Raw genomic sequence first — 20,538 nt, forward strand, 5'->3', positions numbered from 1 at the left:
CATTTCAACCCATAGCTATTTTGGGGGCACCAAGAGGACAATAAGTAAATGAGGGTTTAGTGATGCCAAATCCTGCCTATTAAGACTTTGATTCTGTGACAAAACTCTTAATACACTAAGCCATCTTTCCCTGATCAGTCTTCTCCAGAGTAGTGCTTAATGACAGGGATGTCGTTCCTCAGTAGTCTTTCCTCTTTTTTCATTGATTGTTCTTTCATTGTTGAGAGCATCTGTTTATTGTTATTCAACCATTTGTATTGCAGTTATTTAAAAAACTTTTTTTCAGCAATTAATAAATGTAGACACTAAGGTTTATTCTGGGAATAAATTAATGACTAAGAAGTTGTTTCTTCTCTCAAGGTACTCACTGTGTAAATGAAGTGAGAGATGCAAAAATAAATAAATGTGATATCATGATGTTGCATGGAAATTTGTAGAAGTATCCAGAAAAGTTGACTCTTTAATTAATTAATTAATTAATTAATTTTTTATTTATTTGACAGAGAGACATCACAAGTAGGCAGAGAAGCAGGCAGAGAGAGAGAGGAGGAAGCAGGCTCCCTGCTGAGCAGAGAGCCCGATGCGGGGCTCGATCCCAGGACCCTGGGATCATGACCCGAGCCGAAGGCAGCGGCTTAACCCACTGAGCCACCCAGGCACCCTCTTTAATTTATTTTTAACTGCCTTCAAAAATTTGACTCTTTCAGCGGAGTTAGTAAAATCCACAGACAAGCTTATAATGGAACTGAGCCTTGAAGGAGCTGTTGGAGTTCTTCCAGGGGGATAATGGTTTTGATCAGTCCAGGGAGAAAAAGCAGAGGAGGAAATTTAGAGACTAATTAAACTAGAAGTTGTGCTGCTATGATTAAAAACACTTCTTACTCACCATCAAGCTCAGCATCTACAGTTTTTCATGGTTCATCTCCCCCTCCTATTTCCCCCAACTCACTTCTCCCCTCCTTCTCCCAATGTCCTTCATGTTATTACTTATGCTCCACAAGTCAGTAAAACCATATGATAATTTACTCTCCCTGGTGGTGGGTATTAAGGAGGGCACATGTTGAATGGAGCACTGGGTGTGGTGCATAAACAATGAATCTTGGAACACTGAAAGAATAAAATAAAATAAAATAAAATTTTAAAAATAAAATACTGATGTATATAATTCAAAAAAGAAAAGAAAAGAAAAGAAACACTTATTAGTGATCTGACCAACAATCAGTAGATCAGTAGCAGGGTATGCAAAATGAACCAACATGAACCTGGCCTGGTAGGAAACAGTATGTTAAGAATCAGGTATTTTGACTAAAGGATTGAAATTTAATTCTGAAATTAGTGGGGCATAAGTGCAGGTTTTAAATGTCAGGGGGTAGCTATGCACAGGTCTGCTCTATGGAAAATGGCACAGGTTAATGTGAAGAATAAACTATTGCTGTGTTCAGAGTGTGAGGGGGACATTGAGAGATAGAAGTAGCACCATGAGCATGAGATGGGAGGCAAGTGATGGGTCTCTGAGGGATGGACATCATAGATACAAAAATTCAGATGAACAATATTTTATCATATGTATATAACACATCCTCTTTATCCAGTAATCAGTAGATGGACATCTGGACTACAGTTTGGTCATTGCTGCCATTTGCAATTATATGGGTGGCACTAGACTGTATTATGCTAAGTGAAATAAATCAGTCAGAGAAAAATAAATAATATATGATCTCCTCATTTGTGGAATTTAAGAAAGAAAGTCACTGAACAATGGGAAAGGACAAAAGAAAAAAAGGAGAGAAAAAACAAGCCATAAAAGAGTCTTAATGGTGGAGGACAAACAGGGTTGATGAATGGAGGCAAGTGGGTGGGTGGGGGGGTGAGGGGATGTGCTAGATTACTGATGGGTAGTAAGTAAGTAGTAAGTAAGTAAGATCTTGGTGAGATCAGCATTGAGTGTCTTATGTAAGTGATGAATCACTGAATTCTACTCCAGAAACCAATATTGCACTGTATGTTAACTGACAAAATTTAAATAAATAAATTTAAAAAATAAGATGAATATTTTTATTCATTATTAAGTGTTTATTAGAAACTATGTTAGTCATCTTATTTTAATCACATCTATGAGATAATTAATACTACAAACAATGACAGACATATTATAGCCATTATTTTATTGAATTCTCAAAAACTATGGATTTGGTATCACTCTTTTATTTTACAGTTGAAAACCACCACTTGAAACATCATTTGCTCTTTCATTAATATTTTATTGCTCTCTCTGGCACACACATATCTTAGACACAATCTGGTGAAGGTCAAACACATATCACTACTTCATAAAGCTTTCACAATGCTTGCCACAAGATAATTGGTTAAAATATTTCTTAAGTAAACAAAAAAATCTCAGGAAATTTATAAAGCAGAATATTGCTTTGGGTAAATGTTTTGATTCAGGACTAGGACTGCAATTATTTTCAGCATCATGAAAAATATGGAGTTTTTGAGATCCTTGATATTCTTAGGTAATTTTTCTAGATTTGTAGGTAATGTGTAAGCATTAATGAACTAAGCATGTTGAAAAAGCCAATTTCACTGCACAAATAACAGAATTTCTTCTTTTTTCTCTTTCTTTCTTTCTTTCCTGGATTTCTTTCTTTCTTGGATTTCTTTTTTTTTTTCTCTCTTTCTTTCTTATTTATTCATTTAATTTTGAGAGAGATAGAGAGAGAGAGAGAGAGAGAGGGAAAGGACAAGCACGGGAGGGTAAGAGGACATGAGAGAATTTGAGGCAGACTCTTGTCACTGCAGAGAATCCAGTTTGGGGTTTGAACTCACCACCAGGAGATCATGACCTGAGCTGAAATCAAGAGTTGGTTGCTGAAACGACTGAGCCCCCCAGGAACACCAGTCACAGCATTTCTTTTAATTCTGTGCTCACTGTTTGTGACTTTGTTATGCTCTTGTCTCTGTTCCAGCTGTTTTCAGCAGTTACATGAAACAAAGGAATCAAACTGCTGTTTCAGAATTTATCCTCCTAGGACTTTCAGAGGAGGGAGATCTGCAGCCACTGCTCCTGTGGCAGTTCCTGTCCATGTACCTGCTCACCTTCAGTGGGAACCTGCTCATCATCCTGGCCATTGTCACAGACTCCCGCCTCCACACACCCATGTACTTCTTCCTCTCCAACCTGTCCTTTGTAGACATCTGTTACACCTCAACCACCATCCCCAAGATGCTGCTGAACATCCAGACACAGGGCAAAGTGATCACCTATGCAGGCTGCCTCAGCCAGATGTATTTTTTCATGCTTTTTGTGGGAGTAGACAACTTTCTCTTGACAGTGATGGCTTATGACCGGTTTGTGGCCATCTGTCACCCACTGCACTACATGGTTATCATGAACCCCAAGTTCTGTGCCAGCCTTCTTCTGGCATGCTGGGTGTTGAGTGTTCTGGACTCTCTATTACATGACTTACTGGTTTTGCAATTGTCCTTTTGTACGAAGTTAGAAATCTCTCACTTTTTTTGTGAACTTAATCAAGTGATCCACCTTGCTTGTTCTGACACCTTCTTCAATAACCTGGCAATTTATCTTACAAGTGGACTTCTGGGTTTTATTCCTCTCATTGGTATCCTTTACTCTTACTCTAGAATTGTAACCTCTACTTTGAAAATTCCGTCTTCTGGGGGCAAGTATAAAGCATTTTCCACGTGTGGGTCTCACCTTTTGGTTGTCTCTTTATTCTATGGTACAGGCTTTGGGGTGTATCTTAGTTCTGCAGCTTCTCAAAACTCGAGGACAACTGCCATAGCTTCAGTGATGTACACAGTGGTCACACCTATGCTGAACCCCTTCATCTATGGTCTGAGGAACAGAGACATAAAGCTGGCACTAAGAAAGCTCTTGAGCAGAAAGACTTTCTCTTCATAGAAGGATCCTGTGTTTCAAGATAAAGATGTGAGTAAAAGGTCTCAAGACCCTAGATGACCCAGATCATGATTTTTGTATCAGTTCATGGAAACATGATCTACAATTTATCTTTCTACACTATTCCTTCTTTTAATTTTTTCATACAGAGCAATCAACTATCTGTTTATTTTTTTCAGTTTGAAGTTAAAAAAAAATTCCAGTTAGTTAATAGATAGTGTAATATTAGGTTCAGGAATAGAATTCAGTAATTTATCACTTACTGACAAGGTCCAGTGCTCATCACAACAAATGCCCTCCTCAATCCCAATCACCCATTTAGCACATCCATCCCCCATATCCTCTCCAGCAACCCTTAGTTGGTCTTCTGACTTTAAGAGTCTGATTGTGGTCTATTTTCTTAAAAAAGTTTTCTTAAAATATCTATCTATCTATCTATCATCTATCTATCTATCATCTATCTATTTATTTATTTATATTTTAGAGAGAGAGAGAAATAGTATGAGTCGGGGGGAAGTAGAGAGAGAGGGAGAAAATCTCAACCAGACTCCAGGTTGAATGAGGAGCCACTTGCGGAGCTTGATCTCACCACCCGCAGATGATGACCTCGGCCAAAATTAAGAGTCAGTTGCCTAACAGACTGTGCCATCCAGGTGCCCTGTATTTTGCCCAATTTTAAGTTACCAATTTTAAATTACAATCACAGTCCTAATGAGCCATAGTAACCTGGCCAGCAACATCACCTTAGAGTCTTTGGGTTTGGTTTGGAGGAAAAAGTATTGCATTCATTGCTATTTTACAATCTCCACTCAGGGGAAACTGGTTGCATCAACTGAAGATATGGGTCAGTGATTGATCTCACGTCGGAGAGTGAAATAGAGATTATGACCTATCAGAGCAATGATACGGTTACTCTTTTATTCATGATTTTTAAAGGGATTTTTTTTTCTTTTGTTTTCCTTAGTTACACAAATTGGATGAGCCCTTAGTAAGCTGCCCATCGTTTTTGTTTTCTGGAGACACCATGAATAATTTTCCATTTTGAGAAATCCCCGTGGCTCTCACAGTTTAGATGAGAATGATGAATTCTTATATGAACTATGAATATCAAACCTCAGATGGTTGTGGGCTGCTGACATTTTCTGTTGACATCCCCCAGTTCAGGATGGGCTGACCACAGGACAAATCCATTTCAATCTGAGCATGTTCATGGCACTTATACTGCAGGGGAGAAGTTCTGTAGAGCTTGTCAAGGAGGCCATTACAGCCTCACCAAGTCATTTCTCAGTGACCTTATTTTATGGCCTCTGAACCCTTATTTTGGGTATACTTTGGGGTTGAGGTATTGAATCACATAACATAGGTTCATCACATCACAACACCCTTGTCTTCCTCTATGTCATATAAAGCTATTTATGACATTGACATTCTTAGAGTATGCCAATTTTTTCATCCCTTTTTTGTCATGGTAAAAAATATATAAAATTTATTATTTTGAACATTTTGAAGCATTCAGTTATGTGGCATCAAAGATTTTCTCCCCATTGAGCAACCAAAGTCCCTATCCATCTCCAGAACTTTCTCATCTCAAACTGAACCTTTTGTTCCCATGGAACACCAACTCTCCATTGCCCCTCTGGCCAGCCCCTGGCTCCCACCATCTTACCTTATCTCTCTAAAAGTGGGTCTTGTAGGTGCCTCATATAGATGGAACTGTATATTATTTGTCCTTTTGTATTTGGCTGCTCTCACTTAGCATAATGTTGGTGAGGTTCATCCATGTCATAGCCTGTGCCAGAATTCTATTCTTTTTACAGAATAGAATGAATGACAAATGGTATTCCACTGTCTGTGGTCACCATGCTTTATTCATCTGTGATTTTGTTAATGGAGATTGGGGTTGTATCCACATTTTGGCTACTGTAACTGAAGCTTTATGACAAGTGGTGTCCAAATATCTGTTCTAGTCACTGCTACAAATTCTTAGGGGGCATATAAGTAGGCATATACCCACTGGTGAAACTACTGGATCATATGATAATTCCATGTTTCACTTTTTGAGTAACTGGCACACAGTTTCCCACAGAAGCTGGGCCACTTTTAAAATTCTCATCAGCAAAACATCACCAGGCTCCAATTTCCCCATGTCCTCACCAACTCTTATTTTCTGTTTTATCTTTGAAAATAGCCATCCTAGTGTGTGTGAAGTGGGGCTATAGTATGGTTCTGGTTTGCATTTCCCTAAAGATATTTATGTTACCCATCTTTCATGTACTAAGTATTGATTCCTATATCTGCTTTGGAGAAGTGTCTCTTTGTGTGTGTGAAGTGGTTTTGGTTTACATTTCCCCAATAATTAATGGTGTTGCACATCATTTTTGTGTTAAATATCAGTTCCATATCTTCTTTGGAGAAATATTTATTTGAGTCCATTGCCTGTTTTTTTTTCATCATTAATTTTATATTTTAAATTATTTTAAGTTTTGATTCTGGTGTAGTTAACATATAGTGTAATGTTAGATTCAGTTGTACAATATAGTGATTCACTACCTCCTTAGATCATCCAGTGTTGGTCAGGGGCAGTGCACTCCATAATCCCCATCACCTACTTCACCCATGACCCCTATTTCCCCTCAGGTAACCATCAGTTTGTTTTCTTTTTATATAATTTTTTATATTTTATAAACATATATTTTTATCCCCAGGGGTACAGGTCTGTGAATCACCAGGTTTACACACTTCACAGCACTCACCAAAGCACATAGCCTCCCCAATGTCCATAATCCCACCCCCTTCTCCCAAACCCCCTCCCCCCAGCAACCCTCAGTTTGTTTTGTGAGATTAAGAGTTACTTATGGTTTGTCTCCTTTCTAAAGAGTCTGTTTCAAGTTTGTTTTTCTCTCTTTTTCCATTGCTCATTTGTTTTTTTTTCTTAACTTCTTCTTATGAGTGAAATCATGTGGTATTTGTCTTTCTATGGCTGACTTATTTCACGTAGCTTTGCATTCTGTAGCTCTGTCCATGGATTGCAAATAGGAAGATTTCATTCTTTTTTATGACAGTAATATTCTAAGTATAATTATATAATATCTTCTTTTAAGTTTTTATTTTATTTATTTTTTTTCAATTTATTTATTTTCAGAAAAACAGCATTCATTATTTTTTCACCACACCCAGTGCTCCATGCAATCCGTGCCCTCTATAATACCCACCACCTGGTACCCCAACCTCCCACCCCTCTGCCACTTCAAACCCCTCAGAGTGTTTTTCAGAGTCCATAGTCTCTCGTGATTCACCTCCCCTCTTCTTTAACCATTCATCTGTTCATGGATTCTTGGTTTGCTTCTATGGCTTAGCTACTATAAATAATGCTGCTGTAAAAATGTAATCCTTTGAATTTTGAATTTTGGGGGTAGTTACTCACCCAGAAGTGTGTTTACTGGATCATAAAATGGTTCTATTTTTAACTTTTGAGGAACCTCCATACTGTTTTCCATATTGGTTTCACCTGTTTGCATTCCCACCAACAGTGCAAGAGAGTTTCTTTTTCACCAAATCATTGCCAACAGTTGTTCTTTTGTTTTTTTTAAAATACTTTTTTTAGCATCATTTCTGAATATCTTCTCCCATTCCATGGGCGGCCTCTTTGCTTTGTTGACTGTTTTCTTGGCTGTGCAGAAGGTTTTGATCTTGATGTAGTGCCAAAGGTTCATTTTTGCTTTTCTTTTTTTTTTCCATTTTTTTTAAAATTTATTTTTTATTTTCAGCATAACAGTACTCATTATTTTTGTACCACACCCAGTGCTCCATGCAATCTGTGCCCTCTATAATACCACCACCTGGTACCCCGACCTCCCACCCCCCGCCCCTTCAAAACCCTCAGATTGTTTTTCAGAGTCCATAGTCTCTCATGGTTCACCTCCATTTTCACTTTTCTTTTGAGGGGGCGGAGGGTGTGAGGTTGGGTGAGCCTGGTGGTGGGTATTATGGAGGGCAGGTATAGCATGGAACACTGGGTGTGGTATATAAACAGTGAATTCTGGTACACTGAAAGGAAATAAAAAATTAAGAAAAGCAGACAAGACACATAATTACATGATTTCATGTATATGAAGTCTCTAAAGTCACCACTTTTCGAAATAGAAACTAGAACAGTTGTTGCCTGAAACCAAGGGAAGGGGGAATGGGAATTGTTCAATGTGTACAGAATTTCAGCTCTGCAAGAAGGAAAAGTTCTGGAGCTCTGTTGTTAATACTGCTGGGCTGTACAGTTAAAGATGGTTAAGATCTAAATTTTATGATATCTGTTTTACCATAATAAAAAACAATAAAATAAAGTAAAAATGAATTGTTTGGGTCTTTTGCTATTGAATTTTTGTACATATTTTGGATATTAATTTGTCATCAAGTATGTGGTTTGCCAATTTTTTCTTTGTGGCTTGCCTTTTCACCTGGGAAATAGTGCCTTTCAATGCACACATAGTTTGAACTTATGGAAGTACTTTTTTCTCTGGTTGCCCATGTCCTTGGTATTATGTACTGGAAATCTTGCTCAAATCCAGTATCATAAAGATGTACTTTTGTGTTTCTTTCTATGTACTTACAGTGTTATTTCTTGTGGTTAGATCTGTGATCCATTTGGAGTCATGTTTGTAGATCATGGGCAGAAAGGTTACCTTCAAGATTTTGCAGATAGAAATCTTGGTTTCCCATCACTATTTCTTGGAATGGCTGTCTGGTTACCATCGAACTGTCCTGGCAATATAAAAACTCATTCAATCATATACATGAGAGTTTATATATATGGGCTTTCTCCTAGCCCAGTGATTTCTGTTTCTGTTTGTGTTGTTGTTATTAAAAACAGATTGGTTTAAAAGTAAAATTTGGTAATTCTGAAAATCAGGTTTCCCCCTCTCCCTGGGATTATTTTTTATGAAAGTATAATAACATACTTTGTTATATTAGCTTCAGGTGTATAACACAATGATCCAACAATTGTGTATACTTTTCAGTGTTCATGAAGATAGGTGTAGTCTTAATCCTCTTTATTTATCTCATTCATCTCCTCACCCACCTCCCCTTTGGCAATCACCATTTTCTTTTCTGTATTTAAGAGTCTGTGTCTTCTTGTCTCTTTTTTCCTGGTTTGTTCATACATTTCGTTTCCTCAATTCCATATATGATTGACATCAAATGGTATTGGTCTTTTTCAGACTGACTTATTTCACTCAGTACTATACCTTTAGCTCCATCTATGTGGAAAACTTGCATACTATATTATGGTTTTTTTTTTTGGCCTTGTAAAAGTGTCCATTCTTTCTCTATTTTATCAGTCTATACTTTTTCAGTTTTCTTTCAGTATTATAGTAGCAAGAGTGTATGCATAACATTGTCACAGGATGACTTTTCCACAAGGTGATCTTGATCCTGGACATGCCACCACGAAATCTGCACTGACACTCAACTATTTTCATAAAAAAATGTCAGCCTGTAGCCAAAATACAAGCAAGCATCTCTGCTATCTGAATGCTGTCTCACTGCCCAGGGGCAGGTTTCAATTATCATCCTTAGCCGCTTATTACTGGTCAGCAAGTATGAAGTACAGGAAATATCTTGACTGTACCTTAACAGTCTAACTGCCACATTGACTGCCCTGATACCCCTTATTGGAGTGCTCTTACCCCTTTCCCTGACATCAAGACTGAGGACATTATAAGCTTATTTGGGAAGCCTTCATTCATTGCCCCTGGAAGAGTCGATTATGTTGGTGTTCTCTTCATCAGGTGTCAGGGCCATTTCAGGTTAGTACATTCATTTGTTGTTCAGTCTCTTGCCATGTTTTAACTCTGAGCCATATCTTACACTTTTCTTAATCCCCAGGATGTACCTTAGTACCTCTGTATCTACCCCTGCTATCCAAGTGTTTGCAAGATGCCCAAAGAGGCTAATGGTCGAGCCACGTTAAACAGAAACCGTGTACAATGAAGGAGAAAGAGGTGCAGAACAGGAAAAGCATTGTGGGGTCTGGGGGATCCATGATCATGAGCCAACAGGAGAGGGTTCAGATGGGAGCAAGAAGAGATTTAGGGAACATGGAATCTCTCTTCCAAATAAAGAGTTGCATATTCATTATGGGGTACTCTGGCTTAGTGAGACCCTCTACAGGGAGAGGACTTCCTTGTGAGATCAAAGAGTTTAATGGGATAAGAGACGATCATGGAATGCCCAGGCGGTGTCCTAATACCAACACTGGGACTAGTTTGCATTCTGTGTTTCTGACCAAGTCTTTCAAAGGGAAGTGAGACAAAAGACTATTTTATTAATGAGACTCCTGGGAATTCAGCCTCTATAGCCACAGAAATTGAAAATGTCTCTGCTGCACCCCCTGCCTTCATCTTTTCTAATCTCAGATGATACAAACACATAACTGTGCCTTCCAAAGCCTTCATGAATAGGACTGTGTCTTTTCCTTTTCTGGGGGCATAACTTACAACCTCATCAATCATCCATGGGAGAAAATGGGTCAGGGATCTCATACTGTTCTGTGATAACATCTGGGTGAGTCACAAGTTCTGGGGACCTGTGGTATGGTGGGAAGGACCCCTTTTGTTGGTGATTATTGTTGGGGGATTGACAGGGACAATAAGTTAAGGAGAGTTTAATAAAGCTAAGGCCTGCCTGTTCAGGCTTTGATTCTGAAGAGAAACTCTGCCTACACTAAGCCACCTCTCTCTGATCTGTCTTCTCTGGAGTAATGTTTAATCATAGAGACTCCATTCCTCAACAGTCTTTCCTCTGTTTCATTGCTTGTTCTTTCATTTTTGAGAGTGACTGTTTATCATTATTCAGCCATTTGTTATTGTAGTCTTTCAACAAACATTTTTTCAGTATTTAGCATATGGTAAACACTACCATTTATTGTGGAAACAAATAAGATGTTGTTTCTTCTCTCAAGGTACTCACTGCATAAACTAAGTGAGAGATGTAAAAATAAGTAAACGTGGTATCGTGAGGTTGCATTGAAATCTGTAGAAGTATCCAAAAAGTTGACTTATTCTTTGAATATTTTTTTCCCAAAAGTTAACTCTTTTATGGGACTTAGTGAAGGCTTCACAGACAAGATTATAATGGAACTGACCATTGAAGGAGGTGTTTTGGTCCCTCCAGGGGCACATTGGGTATGATCCATCCAGGAAGAAACAGCAGATGAGGAAATTTAGAAATTAATTGAACTAGAAGTTGTGCTGCTATGATTAGAAACACTTCTTACTGATCTGACCAACAATCAGTAGCAGGATATGCAAAATGGGTGAATAGGCAACTGGCCTAGTAGGAAATCGTATGTTAAGAAAAAATCAAGTGTTTTGGCTACAGGGTTGAAATATAATTCTGAAAGTAGTGAAGCATAAGTGCAGGTTTTAAAGGTCAGGGGATATCTATGCATAGATCTGCACTGTGGAAAATTGACATAGGTTACTGTAAAGATCAAACTGTTACTGTGTTCAGAGTGTGAGAGGGACATTGAGGGATAGAAGTAGCACCATGGCCTGAGATGTGAGACACGTGATGGGTCTCAGAGGGGGTAGACATCATGGATACAAAAAAACCAGATGATTTTTTTTCATTCATTATTATGTTTTTTTCCAGAAAGTGTACCAGACATCTTCTCTTTATCATTTGTATGTATTAGTTAATAGTACAAACAGTTCTAGACTTATCATATCATAGTCATCATTTTATTGAAAGCTTTCAAAAAGTATCAATTTGTTATCAGTCTTTTTTTTAAATATAATTTTTTATTTTTTATAAACATATATTTTTATCCCCAGGGGTACAGGTCTGTGAATCACAAGGTTTACACACTTCACAGCACTCACCAAAACACATACTCTCCCCAATGTCCATAATACCACCCCCTCCCCCCAGCAACCCTCAGTTTGTTTTGTGAGATTAAGAGTCACTTATGGTTTGTCTCCCTCCCAATCTCATCTTCTTTCATTTATTCTTCTCGACCCACTTAAGCCCCCATGTTGCATCACCACTTCCTCATATCAGGGAGATCATATGATAGTTGTCTTTCTCCACTTGACTTATTTCGCTAAGCATGATACGCTCTAGTTCCATCCATGTTGTCGCAAATGGCAAGATTTCATTTCTTTTGATGGCTGCATAGTATTCCATTGTGTATATACACCACATCTTCTTGATCCATTCATCTGTTGATGGACATCTAGGTTCTTTCCATAGTTTGGCTATTGTGGACATTGCTGCTATAAACATTCGAGTACACGTGCCCCTTTGGATCACTACGTTTGTATCTTTAGGGTAAATGACCAATAGTGCAATTGCTGGGTCATAGGGCAGTTCTATTTTCAACATTTTGAGGAACCTCCATGCTGTTTTCCAGAGAGGTTGCACCAGCTTGCATTCCCACCAACAGTGTAGGAGGGTTCCCCTTTCTCCGCATCCTCGCCAGCATCTGTCATTTCCTGACTTGTTGATTTTAGCCATTCTGACTGGTGTGAGGTGATATCGCATTGTGGTTTTGATTTGTATTTCCCTGATGCCGAGTGATATGGAGCACTTTTTCATGTGTCTGTTGGCCATCTGGATGTCTTCTTTGCAGAAATGTCTGCTCATGTCCTCTGCCCATTTCTTGATTGGATTATTTGTTCTTTGGGTGTTGAGTTTGCTAAGTTCTTTATAGATTCTGGACACTAGTCCTTTATCTGATATGTCGTTTGCAAATATCTTCTCCCATTCTGTCAGTTGTCTTTTGATTTTGTGAACTGTTTCCTTTGCTGTGCAAAAGCTTTTGATCTTGATGAAATCCCAATAGTTCATTTTTGCCCTTGCTTCCCTTGCCTTTGGCGTTGTTCCTAGGAAGATGTTGCTGCGGCTGAGGTCAAAGAGGTTGCTGCCTGTGTTCTCCTCAAGGATTTTGATGGATTCCTTTCGCACATTGAGGTCCTTCATCCATTTTGAGTCTATTTTCGTGTGTGGTGTAAGGAAGTGGTCCAATTTCATTTTTCTGCATGTGGCTGTCCAATTTTCCCAGCACCATTTATTGAAGAGGCTGTCTTTTTTCCATTGGACATTCTTTCCTGCTTTGTCGAAGATTAGTTGACCATAGAGTTGAGAGTCTATTTCTGGGCTCTCTATTCTGTTCCATTGATCTATGTGTCTGTTTTTGTGCCAGTACCATGCTGTCTTGATGATGACAGCTTTGTAATAGAGCTTGAAGTCCGGAATTGTGATGCCACCAACGTTGGCTTTCTTTTTCAATATTCCTTTAGCTATTCGAGGTCTTTTCTGGTTCCATATAAATTTTAGAATTATTTGTTCCATTTCTTTGAAAAAGATGGATGGTACTTTGATAGGAATTGCATTAAATGTGTAGATTGCTTTAGGTAGCATAGACATTTTCACAATATTTATTCTTCCAATCCAGGAGCATGGAACATTTTTCCATTTCTTTTTGTCTTCCTCAATTTCTTTCATGAGTACTTTATAGTTTTCTGAGTATAGATTCTGTGTCTCTTTGGTTAGGTTTATTCCTAGGTATCTTATGGTTTTGGGTGCAATTGTAAATGGGATTGACTCCTTAATTTCCCTTTCTTCTGTCTTGCTGTTGGTGTAGAGAAACGCAACTGATTTCTGTGCATTGATTTTATATCCTGACACTTTACTGAATTCCTGTATAAGTTCTAGCAGTTTTGGAGTGGAGTCTTTTGGGTTTTCCACATATAGTATCATATCATCTGCGAAGAGTGATAATTTGACTTCTTCTTTGCCGATTTGGATGCCTTTAATTTCCTTTTGTTGCCTGATTGCTGAGGCTAGGACCTCTAGTACTATGTTGAATAGCAGTGGTGATAATGGACTTCCCTGCCGTGTTCCTGACCTTAGTGGAAAAGCTTTCAGTTTTTCTCCATTGAGAATGATATTTGCGGTGGGTTTTTCATAGATGGCTTTGAATATATTGAGGTATGTGCCCTCTATCCCTACACTTTGAAGAGTTTTGATCAGGAAGGGATGCTGTACTTTGTCAAATGCTTTTTCAGCATCTATTGAGAGTATCATATAGTTCTTGTTCTTTCTTTTATTGATGTGTTGTATCACATTGACTGATTTGCGGATGTTGAACCAACCTTGCAGCCCTGGAATAAATCCCACTTGGTTGTGGTGAATAATCTTTTTAATTTACTGTTGAGTCCTATTGGCTAGTATTTTGTTGAGTATTTTCGCATCTGTGTTCATCAAGGATATTGGTCTATAGCTCTCTTTTTTGGTGGGATCCTTGTCTGGTTTTGGGATCAAGGTGATGCTGGCCTCATAAAATGAGTTTGGAAGTTTTCCTTCCATTTCTATTTTTTGGAACAGTTTTAGGAGAATAGGAATTAGTTCTTTAAATGTTTGGTAGAATTCCCCTGGGAAGCCATCTGGCCCTGGGCTTTTGTTTGTTTGGAGATTTTTAATGACTGTTTCAATCTCCTTACTGGTTATGGGTCTGTTCAGGCTTTCTATTTCTTCCTGGTTCAGTTGTGGTAGTTTATATGTTTCTAGGAATGCATCCATTTCTTCCAGATTGTCAAATTTGTTGGCATAGAGTTGCTCATAGTATGTTCTTATAATAGTTTGTATTTCTTTGGTGTTAGTTGTGATCTCTCCTCTTTCATTCATGATTTTATTTATTTGGGTCCTTTCTCTTTTCTTTTTGATAAGTCTGGCCAGGGGTTTATCAATTTTATTAATTCTTTCGAGGAACCAGCTCCTACTTTCGTTGATTTGTTCTATTGTTTTTTTGGTTTCTATTTCATTGATTTCTGCTCTGATCTTTATGATTTCTCTTCTCCTGCTAGGCTTAGGGTTTCTTTCTTGTTCTTTCTCCAGCTCCTTTAGGTGTAGGGTTAGATTGTGTACCTGAGACCTTTCTTGTTTCTTGAGAAAGGCTTGTACCGCTATATATTTTCCTCTCAGGACTGCCTTTGTTGTGTCCCACAGATTTTGAATCATTGTATTTTCATTATCATTTGTTTCCATGATTTTTTTCAATTCTTCTTTAATTTCCCGGTTGACCCATTCATTCTTTAGAAGGATACAGCCCAGAATACTATATCCAGCTAGGCTATCATTGAAAATAGAAGGAGAGATTAAAAGCTTTCAGGACAAACAACAACTGAAAGAATTTGCAAACACCAAACCAGCTCTACAGGAAATCTTGAAAGGGGTCCTCTAAGCAAAGAGAGAGCCTACAAGTGGTAGATCAGAAAGGAACAGAGACCATATACAGTAACAGTCACCTTACAGGCAAAACAATGGCACTAAATTCATATCTCTCAATAGTTACCCTGAATGTTAATGGGCTAAATGCCCCTGTCAAAAGACACAGGGTATCAGAATGGATAAAAAAACAAAACCCATCTATATGTTGCCTCCAACAAACTCATTTTAAGCCTGAAGACACCTCCAGATTTAAAGTGAGGGGGTGGAAAAGAATTTACCATGCTAATGGACATCAGAAGAAAGCAGGAGTGGCAATCCTTATATCAGATCAATTAGATTTTAAGCCAAAGACTATAATAAGAGATGAGGAAGGACACTATATCATACTCAAAGGGTCTGTCCAACAAGAAGATTTAACAATTTTAAATATCTATGCCCCCAACGTGGGAGCAGCCAACTATATAAACCAATTAATAACAAAATCAAAGAAACACATCAACAATAATACAAAAATAGCAGGGGACTTTAACACTCCCCTCACTGAAATGGACAGATCATCCAAGCAAAAGATCAGCAAGGAAATAAAGGCCTTAAACGACACACTGGACCAGATGGACATCACAGATATATTCAGAACATTTCATCCCAAAGCAACAGAATACACATTCTTCTCTAGTGCACATGGAACATTCTCCAGAATAGATCACATCCTGGGTCCTAAATCAGGACTCAACCGGTATCAAAAGATTGGGATCATTCCCTGAATATTTTCAGACCACAATGCTCTAAAGCTAGAACTCAACCACAAAAGGAAGTTTGAAAAGAACCCAAATACATGGACACTAAACAGTATCAGTCTTATTTTATGGGTGGAAGTGTCCCTGACAACAGTGATACTGCTTAGAGAAAACATGTTATAGAGCCCAAGATGTTGTCAGTGTTCCGTGTTTCCAAAGGTTTTGCATTTCATTAATTTTTTTTCTTCATTAATAATTTTAAGTTTTATTCAACTTTAGTTTTTGAACAGTTTTACATTTACACACACAAGAAATTGCTGTGATAGTTCGGAGAGTTCTCACAAGCTCCTTTCCCAGTTTCTGGTCTTATCATTACATTGTATCTGTTATACATGTAATGTGTAATCCTCTTATCTGCTGAACTTCCACACACGTGAATTTTCTGAGGCCTCCTTTGTTCTTGAAGTAATTGATAGTTTTGAGGAGTACTAGGTGGGTGTCCTATAAAATTATCTTTCATGGACTTGCCTTCTTGTTCTTTTCTTTCTGAGTAGGCTAGGACTATGGGTGTGGGATAAGAAGACCAGAGAGGTAAATTGCCATATTCATCTCATGATATCAAGGGTACACACTGTCAACATGACTGACCCCCATTGGTGTTGCTGCTGATTCGCTGCGTGCCTGGGGTTTTCCAGATTTCTCTACTGTGGTTACTTCCCTCCCACTTTTTTTTTTCCATACTGTACTCTTGTAGGGACTTTTCTAAGTGTAGCCTTATTCCTAAGTAGTGGGAATTATCCTCCACCTCCTTGAAAATGACACGTATTGCATAGAGCACGGGGTGTGGTGCAAAAACAATGAATATTGTTATGCTGAAAATAAATTTAAAAAAAGAAAAAAAGAAAAAAAAATGGAATATCTATGCACATCCTTGGTATTCTTCTGCCCTCTAGTGTGCCTCTTCTCCATTTTTTCCCACTTATTTACGCTGGTGTGCACTCCTTGATATTGGTAATATAGTCTGTGTTTTAACCCAGTAGTATTTCATTTTGTTGCTCAATTTGTTCCAGCTTTGGCAATAGAGAACTCCTTCAGTCACCTAATATGTCTCTTTAGCATGTATCTATTCTTGGATTTTTAGGGTAATATTTCATTACTGTCTTACAGTAAAAGAAACTTCAGCTTCAGCTTCGGCTTCCTGTATTTTACCCCCCGAGCCCTAGAATCAGTGATTCCTGCAAGGACTCATTTTATTGATCAGTTTCATTTTATTGGATCATTGGATCAGCACCAGGATCTGGGTGCCAGGTGTGCTTGCTGCTGCCAGGGTCTCTATACACCCACATCTGATGTGGTGAGGAAACATATGAGTGTATACTCTGTGTATATGTGCACACACACACACACACACACAGATAGATAGAGATAGAGATAGAGATAGGGATAGAGATAGGGCTAGATATATACAACTCTCTGTAACTTTGTTAAGCTGAAACAAGTTCATACTGATGGCTCCAGCTCCCATTTATTGCCACATGGATCATCCTAACCTCTCCACCTTGCTTACATGTAAACTCCAACACCAAATGGCCCACGATTTACTTTCCATTTCTTTATATGTTTAGTTTCAGTTCACATGTGTAGCGTATCAGCATCATTAGCAGTTCTTTCTGGGATACACCTCTATTAACTATAGTAGAATCGTTCTGTACACTTTCATCTCCAGTTTCACTGGCACCACTCAGTCTCCAGATCACATATTTCTGCATTTTATCCCCAGGGGTACAGGTCTGTGAATCACCAGGTTTACACACTTCACAGCACTCACCAAAGCACATACCCTCCCCAATGTCCATAATCCCACCCCCTTCTCCCAAACCCCCTCCCCCCAGCAACCCTCAGTTTGTTTTGTGAGATTAAGAGTCACTTATGGTTTGTCTCCCTCCCAATCCCATCTTGTTTCATTTATTCTTCTCATACCCACTTAAGCCCCCATGTTGCATCACAACTTCCTCATATCAGGGAGATCATATGATAGTTGTCTTTCTCTGCTTGACTTATTTCGCTAAGCATGATACTCTCTAGTTCCATCCATGTTGTTGCAAATGGCAAGATTTCATTTCTTTTGATATTTCTGCATTTTTGCCCACATGCTTCATTGAGATTTTCTTCATGCAATTATATATAGTTAGATTGTTTTTTATTTTGTCACATGGAACATTACATTTCGGGATTTTCTCACTCCTCTGTGTTTTCTGTGTATGATTTGTATATTTATAATTAATTCATTTTTTCAGCATAACAGTATTCATTGTTTTTGCACCACACAGAGTGCTACACAATATGTACCCTCTCTAATACCCACCACCTGGTTCCCCAACATCCCCGTCCCATCAGATTGTTTTTCAGAGTCCATAGTCTCTCATGGTTCACCTCCCATTTCAATTTCCCTCAACTCCCTTCTCCTCTCCATCTCCCCTTGTCTTTCATGCTATTTGTTATGTTCCATAAATAAGTGAAACCATATGATAATTGACTCTCTCTGCTTGGTTGATTTCACTCAGCATAATCTCTTCCAATCCTGTCCATGTTGCTACAAAAGTTGGGTATTCCTCCTTTCTGATGGAGGCATAATACTCCAGAGTGTATATGGACCACATCTTCCTTATCAATTCATCCGTTGAAGGGCATCTTGGTTCTTTCCACAGTTTGGTGATCATGGCCATTGCTTCTATAAACATTGGGGTACAGCTGGCCCTTTTTTTCACTCCATCTGTAACTTTGGGGTAAATACCCAGGAGTGCAATTGCAGGGTCATAGGGAAGATCTATTTTTAATTTCTTGTGGAATCTCTACACTGTTCTCCAAAATGGCTGCACCAACTTGCATTCCCACCAACAGTGTAGGAGGGTTCCCCTTTCTCCACATCCCCTCCAACACATGTTGTTTCCTGTCTTGCTAATTTTGGCCATTCTAACTGGTGTAGGGTCATATCTCAATGTCGTTTTACTTTGAATCTCCCTGATGGCTACTGATCATGAACATTTTTTTAATGTGTCTGATAGCCATTTGTATGTCTTGATTGGAGAAGTTTCTGTTCATATCTTCTGCCCATTTTTTGATATGATTGTTTTGTGTGTGTTGAGTTTGAGGATTTCTTTACAGATCCTGGAAATCAACCTTTTGTCTGTACTGTCATTTGCAAATATCTTCTCCCATTCCGTGGGTTGCCTCTTTGTTTTGTTGACTGTTTCCTTTGCTGTGCAGAAGCTTTTGATTTTGATGAAGTCCCAAAGGTTCATCTTCGCTTTTGTTTCCTTTGTCTTTGGAGACATATCTTGAAAGATGTTGCTGTGGCTGATATTGAAGAGATGACTGTCTATGTTCTCCTCTAGGATTCTGATGGATTCCTGTCTCACGCTGAGGTCTTTTATCCATTTTGACTTTGTGTATGGTGTAAGAGAATGATCAAGTTTCATTCTTCTACATATAGCTGCCCAGTTTTCCCAGAACCATTTATTGAAGAGACTGTCTTTTTCTACTGTATATTTTTTCCTGTTTTGTCGAAGTTTAATTGACTACAGAGTTGAGGGTCCATATCTGGGCTCTCTACTCTGTTCCACTGGTCAGTGTGTCTGTTTTTATGCCAGTACCATGCTGTCTTGGTGATCACAGCTTTGTAGTAAAGCTTGAAATCAGGTAACGTGATGCCCCCAGTTTTATTTTTGTTTTTCAACATTTCCTTAGTGATTCGTGGTGTCTTCTGATTCCATACAAATTTTTGGATTATTTGCTCCAGCTCTTTGAAGAATACCGGTGGAATTTTGATTGGAATCGCATTAAAAGTATTGATTGCTCTAGGCAGTATAGACATTTTAAGAGTGTTTATTCTTCCGATCCAAGAACATGGAATGGTCTTCCATCTTTTTGTGTCTTCTTCGATTTCTTCATGAGTGTTCTGTAGTTCCTCAAATATAGATCCTTTACCTCTTTGGTTAGGTTTATTCCCAGGTATCTTCTGGTTCTTGGTGCTGTAGTAAGTGGAATTGATTCTCTAATATTCTTTTCTGTATTTTCATTGTTAATATATAACAAAGCCACTGATTTCTGTTCATTGACTTTGTATCCTGCCATGTTGCTGAATTGTTGTTTGAGTTCTAGTAGTTTGGGGGTAGAGTCTTTTGGGTTTTCCATATAAAGAATCATGTCATCTGCGAATAGAGAGAGTTTTACTTTTTCATTGCCAATTTGGATATATTTTATTTTTCTTTGTTGTCTGATTGCTGTTGCTAGGACTTCTAATACTATGCTGAACAAGAGTGGTGAGAGTGGGCATCCTTGTCATGTTCCTGATCTCAACGGGAAGGCTGCAAGCTTTTTCCCATTGAGGATGATATTTGCTGTGCGTCTTTCATAGATAGATTTGATGAAGTTCAGGAATGTTCCCTCCATCCCTATAATTTGAAGCGTTTTAATCAGGAATGGATTCTGGATTTTGTATTTTTTAAAAATTTTCTTATTTTTCGAATTTCTTTTCAATGTACCAGCATTCATTGTTTATGTACCACCCCCAGTGCTCCATGCAATACATACCCACCAGGCTCGCCCTTCCTCCCATGTCCCGCCCTGTCAAGACCCTCAGATTGTTTTTTA

The 20,538-nt window shown here is 38.4% G+C and overlaps 1 protein-coding gene across 1 annotated transcript; it reads left to right on the plus strand.

Annotated features, from left to right (window-relative positions):
* Positions 1-2,986: 2,986 nt before the first annotated feature.
* Positions 2,987-3,925, plus strand: LOC131823104 (olfactory receptor 7A10-like). Its single transcript, XM_059159081.1, has one exon. The coding sequence runs from the start codon at positions 2,987-2,989 to the stop codon at positions 3,923-3,925; it is 939 nt and encodes a 312-aa protein (XP_059015064.1).
* The last annotated feature ends 16,613 nt before the right edge of the window (positions 3,926-20,538 follow it).

Source organism: Mustela lutreola, chromosome 2 (genome assembly GCF_030435805.1).
Source record: "Mustela lutreola isolate mMusLut2 chromosome 2, mMusLut2.pri, whole genome shotgun sequence".
NCBI lineage: Eukaryota > Metazoa > Chordata > Mammalia > Carnivora > Mustelidae > Mustela > Mustela lutreola.